The sequence below is a fragment of the Chelonoidis abingdonii genome, chromosome 6 (assembly GCF_003597395.2).
Source record: "Chelonoidis abingdonii isolate Lonesome George chromosome 6, CheloAbing_2.0, whole genome shotgun sequence".
Classification (NCBI taxonomy): Eukaryota; Metazoa; Chordata; order Testudines; family Testudinidae; genus Chelonoidis; species Chelonoidis abingdonii.
Window position 1 is genome coordinate 132,421,258 of NC_133774.1, and position 6,652 is coordinate 132,427,909.

General features: G+C 47.7%; 1 protein-coding gene across 1 annotated transcript in view; it reads right to left on the bottom strand.

Annotated features, from left to right (window-relative positions):
* Window positions 1–4,940, bottom strand: part of CHRNB3 (cholinergic receptor nicotinic beta 3 subunit) — a 31,654-nt gene extending 26,714 nt beyond the window's left edge. The window contains exon 1 of the mRNA XM_032780284.2: window positions 4,883–4,940. Coding sequence (XP_032636175.1) covers window positions 4,883–4,940 — 58 coding nt within the window. The remainder of the gene's footprint in view (window positions 1–4,882) is intronic.
* Window positions 4,941–6,652: the final 1,712 nt, after the last annotated feature.

Genomic DNA, 6,652 nt, shown 5'->3' on the forward strand with positions numbered 1-6,652 from the left:
ATTAGTCAGCTCAAATGGGGATTTTGTTATATTTATGCTGTCATTGGGTTATCTGATTTGATTAGGTGTTTATTGTTTATTAGCGTATTTTTAAAAGATCATCAAGTGTGCCAGAACATCAGGTGGGCCTCTCATTGTAAAGCAGTGAAAATCCAAATCAATACATGTCGCCTCAGGAAGAAATTACACATTTTTGTAATACCTGACTTGGGGGCACCCTGGTCACTTTGTACTCCAGGCAGACTGATCTCCTGTCATAGAGGCGTTTGACCAGCTATAGGTGGGACTTCCTGTTAACAGAGCCTCAATCTCGTTATGTTCTTTAGAAACAGAGTGCGTACACGGAGTGAGGTTTTGCATGGTTGTGTTTTGTGATGAAGCCGCTAGGCAAGAAGCTACCATTCCCATCACCCCCTGCCCACCATGTTCTGATCCCCAGTGTGGACATACTTCCCTGGCCAGGGGGAAGAAACTCTATGAAAGACCCTGGCCCAGGAAGTAACCGCGCCCTGGGGGAAGCAGCAGCAAACTGGGAGCAGCTGGGAAGCCAAAAGCAGGGGAAGCTACACACATTGCTAACTGCAGCAAGAGCCAGGCAGCTGTGTGTGAACAGGTGGCCACGGCAGCTGGAGTCAGGTCAGCGGAGAACTTGCAGCAAAACAACTGCAATAATTATGGTTCGTAGTCACAAACATTATGAGTCATCGACCCCATTCCATTGATCCACTGCTCTCTGTCTGCTCCTCACATCATACATGCTCAACCCTGGGGTGGATGACCCCTGGCTACATCCATCCATCCATTCTACATGCCGCTTGGAAGTTTGGGCTCCCCACTCCTCTGCTTCCCTCTGCCAGCTGTGTCTCCACCCCCTTGAGCTGCTATCTGCCTTCCAGAACCAGGCCACCCCCTATTTCTCCAGGGGAAGTTGATAGTCACGCAGACAGCACTTGAAGGAGAGACTGGTGTTTCCGTGGTAAAATCCCACGCTGAACTCACGTTGCACCAGCCCTCTGGCTGGTGTTACTGGATCGTCCCACTCAGGCCTGTGGGCTGCAGAGGGGAGCAGGGCTTGGCTTTGCCTGCTCCCCTCCTGCTTTTGGGGGCACACAAGGTATTGGGAAGGAGCAGTCGCTGGGTGACTGAGTACAGGTGTAATGCAGCACCCAGCACTGAACCTGGGACCTTTAGATTTTAGCACATGAGCATCAACTGCCTGAGCAAAGAGCTCTAGCTCTGTTAGCCGGGGTATAGCAGGCTCATCCGCCTTTAAGGGGGACAGAGCGTGACACTGGGGGGGGTGGGGGGGGCTGTAGAGGCATTGCTAGAGTGCCTGGCCTCGTGTAAGGTGTACAAGAATTCATGCTGCAGCCACGCCCATTTGGGCTGTGATGGTCAGGAAATACTCACTAGATACCAGAGACATTTAAGCAGAGGAATGTTCACACCCCTACGGCTGATACAGAAAAGCGAGTCCTTTCTTGGCGGTTAGACAACGGTCAATGGATTAAAGGCACTGATTACATGACACCTTCCATTGAAGCAGATGGCGTGGCATTCTCCTGCGTTTGACCTGTCAGCATTTGTTAGGTAGCATCTAACCCAGGGGTTGGCAATCTTTCAGCAGTGCTATGCCGAGTCTTCATTTATTCACTCTAATTTAAGGTTTTGCGTGCCAGTAATACATTTTAACGTTTTTAGAAGGTCTCTTTCTATAAGTCTATAATATATAACTAAACTATTGTTCTATGTTTAAGAAGCTTCATTTAAAATTAAATTAAAATGCAGAGCTGCCTGGACCAGTGGCCAGGACCCAGCAGTGTGAGTGCCACTGAAAATCAGCTCATGTGCCTACCCCGATCTAAACAAAGGGAGAGGGAGGGACTTCTCCTTCATCTAGAGCCTGTCAATGCATTCAAAGTGCAATCTGGAGGCGGAAGATACTAATGTCCTGCAGCAAACACATATGAGTAGACTGGAGTCTGTGTTTATAGATGTGTGTGAGGCCAATGGAAAGAGTGGGCTGGGAATAATGCTAGGGTGAGGGCAAGGGCAAGTAAGAAACATGCTCCCAGATTTGAGTTTTTACATAAACAAACCAATTTTCTAACCCCTGTGGTTACTCCCAGCCTGGAACTGGACATATACTCATGTAACACTCATCTTACATCTGAGCCTGTGAGGATGGGAAATGCCTCATTCATCTCCAGTAGGTTGTTGACACTGGAGCCTAACAATAACACTGCACAAGGTAATGCTGTTGACTGTTTCACTGCTGATTCTGAGGAGAAACTTCCCAGTTCCTGTGCCTGTCCTTCACTGTTGGATATGGAGCCAGAGTGGAGCAGCTGGTTGAAGAGACAGAGCACAGTTGGCGTGGGAGGAGTGGGGCACCAGATGGCTTTTGGCCACTTTTCCACCTTCTCTGCACTGAGACAGCAAAGGAGCCAGTTTGCTCCCCCCAGTACAATTTAGAGCAGCCTCTGGGCTGCTCTGAGTTTTCCCAGTTTGTAAACGGCACCCTAGGGGCTGTTACACCAGCTGGGAAGTGCTGGAACACACCGGTCTCTCCCTCCCCATACTGCTCTCTCCCTTGAAGGGGAGAGAGTGGTATTTAGCTGGTGTAGCTGGCTCTATGTGTGAAAGTAGAATGAATTATATTGTAAAAATAAGAATGGATTAAAGAAATGTTGTATGTACCTTTAAGCAGAAATAAGAAATGTTGAAATACAGGTGCCAGGAAAAGAAACATTAGGCATAAACAAGGGTGCTAATGGCGAAACATTAACAGAAGATCGGTAATAGATAGTAAGGAAATAAGATATGCATGGCTAGCCCAGGTAAAGTTATCAGATTCTGCTTCCTTTGTTATCTTGCTAAGTGCTCCCCCCTTTTTATCTGTATAAATAAGATAGTTTGTGTCTTGTATGGTGCTCACATTATCTGGGTGTATTAGCAGAGCGCTGTGCTAACAAAACAGAGTGGTCTGACAAACTGTGATTCCTGAGTCTAACTTTGACATATGCTACCAGGGCATTTCACCATGCTCATCCCCAGCTGGCTGGCCCCACCACCGCAGGCTGGAGTAGGGACTAGACTCTGCCTCTGTAAGGTCAAGCCCTCTCCTCCAAATGCCTGCTCACTCCATTTCCCATGCCCACTGCCAAAAGCCTCATTGAATCTGAGTGCCCCAAACCCAAACTGCCTCCCACTGTTCCCAGGGACCAGAGTCTCTAGCTGCCCCAGCCCTCCAACCTTCCCCTGACAAGTGCTGCAGTGGTGCATTGGAGACAAAATTTCACAGCAGAGGTACAACCTGGGGGAGGCTGTAAACCGAAAAACATCCCAAACCTGGGAAATGTGCTGGATTTAGCTGGAAAATAATGAACAACATCCTCTATCCCTTTCCTGATTTAATGTAATACGGCCCTCCCCTGAACCTGGCTCAGAAGCATCCCTATGCCACAGACTCAGTAGAGAAGAAGAAGCAGTTTTCACAGAACCTATGTCACAGACTACATGGGCCCTGACTCCGACCTGGGGGGCATAATGGAAACTTGGCAGGATGATTCTTACAGCTGGAATGAGCCTTGAAGAACATGATCAATAGAGGACCTGCAGAAAGGGAAGAAGTGGGGTCCCCATAAACTGAGCCACAAAAGATGGATCAGGTCAAATTCAGCTGTGGTGTAAATGGTGACATCAGTTATCCACTGGGCATAAATTAGACCACTAATGCAGGAGACTGGGGCAAGGAGGAGGCAACTCTATGGCCCAGCCCCCTCCCCAGGCATGGGTTGAGCAGGCTGCATCCCGTAAAATCGCAGGCAGGTGCCACCTGGTGCAAGGGCTACATTCTACACAATATCTCCAGGTATTACAGCCCCCTCCCCCACCTCCTCTGGGCTGTACCTAACAGGCATCCCTAAAGCCCTAAAGAAGGGAAATGGCTGTTTCGGGAACTAAAAATGGGGTAAAACTGAGCCCAGAAAACACATAGGCTGAATAGCTGGAAAAAAGTCCTTCCAGTGAGGTCTATCCTGCCATGATCTCATCTTCCCAAAGAAATGTGAGAAGACCTTAGGCTAGAATCTTTTACAACAAGACTAGATGAAGCAACGGGGAATACACTGAAAGAAGCAATGTTGCCCTTGAAGAAGATTAACAAGATTATCAGATGCTGTAGGTCAGACCCATCTCCAATGTCATTGATTCGTGTGTCTGTAAGTTTCAGTGTTCATCACCACATTTATTGTGTGTACAAAGAATTCATCACACTTGCCATACCACTTAATATCACCCCTTGTTAACTTTTCCTCATTTATAGCGGTTTGTGATTTCTGATCCTACCAGCAAAAGAGTTGTTAAATGAATAGAAAAAGCGCTGGCAAGGATGGTGGAGGGAGCTTTCTACACATGATGTGGTACCTTTAGCCTTTCGTCTTTTCACTTGAGCAGCTAGGAGTTCATCTCGGTGCTCGGGATTTTCTCTTCTCTAGCAACACACACTCTCTCTCTCTCCCTCACACACCCATAAAAACACTATTTTTCTTCTCAAGTGTCAAATATATTGTAGGATTGGGTACTAAACCCAAGATGCACTTTTCTGAGTAGAAAGGGGCTCTGCTATTTTAGTTACTCTTCATTTCTCCTCTGCTCCAGTAATATCTACCAGTAACTTCATTGCCTCATGTTTAAAAGGCTTTTAAATGGAGGAACAAATATAACCATGTTTACAAGTCAGAGTTGTTTTAAAAGAAAGTAGAACTATTATAACAATGAATGCTAATGCCTAACTTCAGCGAGCAGACACCGAACTGTGTTACAGAAAGAAATCTCCATTTCTGGCATTCCCGGTGGAAAAGGAAGAAATCGCACTTACCCGAGCTGCTAACACAAAGAATGAGCGGTACCAGAGTAAGATCTAGCAGCAGCAGCATGGCAGCGTTTGTTTTGACAAGCAAACAAATTCCAGCCTAGAAACGGGTGAACAGGAACTAATTAGGATCAGAGTGTCTGCAAAGAAGGATTGGGCATTCCAAGTCTAATCTTGCATCACTAGGAAGCTTTTTAAAGTACACTTCATTGATTTTCAGTCAGCTGTCACAGCCTGTAAGTCTAAAAAATATCTCTGGGTCCTAAACTCTGACACATTTACTCTTTCTATTATAATCAGTGCTAGCTTGTTATAAATCAGAGATAGCATGAAGTCAGAAAAAATATAAGTGGTAGACAGTCAAGACGGACCATAATACAAATATATCTTTTACCACTAACTCATAGACCTCAGGGATGGGAAAGGTCTCACTTTCCCAGTGCAGGAAAGGTTGAAAGAAGGGCATGTTTAATCTAGAGAGAAGAAAGCTGTGGTGGGACACGCTAACTGTCTTTCAATACGTAATAAGTTGTTAGAAAGGGGGCAGTGTTCAATTGTTCTCCATGTCCACTGAAGGTAGGACAAGTAGAACTGGGTTTAATCTGCAGCCAGGGAGATTTAGGTTAGATATTAGGAAAAGTAGTTATGTAGTTAAGCACTGCAACAGGCTTCCAACGGAGGCTATGGAATCTCCATGACTGAATGTTTGTAAAAACAGGTTAGCAAACACCTGTCAGGGATGGTCTAGATCAGTGGTTTTCAAACTGTGGAGTCGCAACCGAGTACTGGGTCGCAGTGGTGCTGGTCAGAACCTCTGACCGGGCCGTTAAAAGCCCCATTGGCAGTGCTGCCCAGCTACGGCAGGCTAGTCCCTACCTGTTCCAACACCGCGCTGAGCCCTGGAATTGGCCAGCAGCAGGTCTGGCTCATAGGTGGGGGAGCCACAAGGCTTCACGTGCTGCCCCACCCCGAGCACCAGCTTTGCACTCCCATTGGCAAGGAACCAGCCAATGGGAGCTGGGAGGCGGTGCCTGCGGGTGAGAGTTCTGCAGAGCTGCTCACATACCTCCATTTAGGAGCTGGACCTGCTGCTGGCTGCTTCCAGGGTGCAGCGGGGTCTGTGATGCCAGGACAGGCAGGAAGCCTGCCTCTGCACCCTAGCTACGCTGCTGACCAGGAGCCACTGAAGGTAAACCCGTGCCCCAACCCTGCACCCCAATCTCCTGCCCCAGCCCTGAGCCCCCCCTCAAACTCAGAGCCCCTTCCTGCACCCCAAACCCCTCATCCCCGGTCCCACCTCAGAGCCTGCACCTCCAGCTCAAAGCCCTCTACTACACATGGAACCCTTCATTCCCAGACCCACCCTGTAGCACTCAGCTCCACACCCAAAATCTCTGCCCCAGCCCCTCCCACACCCCAAAACCCTCATCCCCAGCTCCACTGGGTCGCAGGCATCAATAATTTTCTTCAACTGGGTCGCCAGAAAAAAAAGTTTGAAAATCACTGGTCTAGGTTTACATGGACCTACCTCAGTATAAGGGACTGGACTAGATGACCTCTCAAGGTCCCTGCCAGACCTACATTTCTGTGAGTCTAGGATTGTTTCACCCACTGGCCTCATTGTCTACTGTTAAATAACTAAACTGATGGGGCTTATAGCAGTTCCATAGGGGAGATTATTAAACGAGTTTCTAAATGGCGACAAAGAGTCCTGTGGCACGTTATAGACTAACAGATGTATTGGAGCATGAGCTTTCGTGGTTGAATACCCACTTT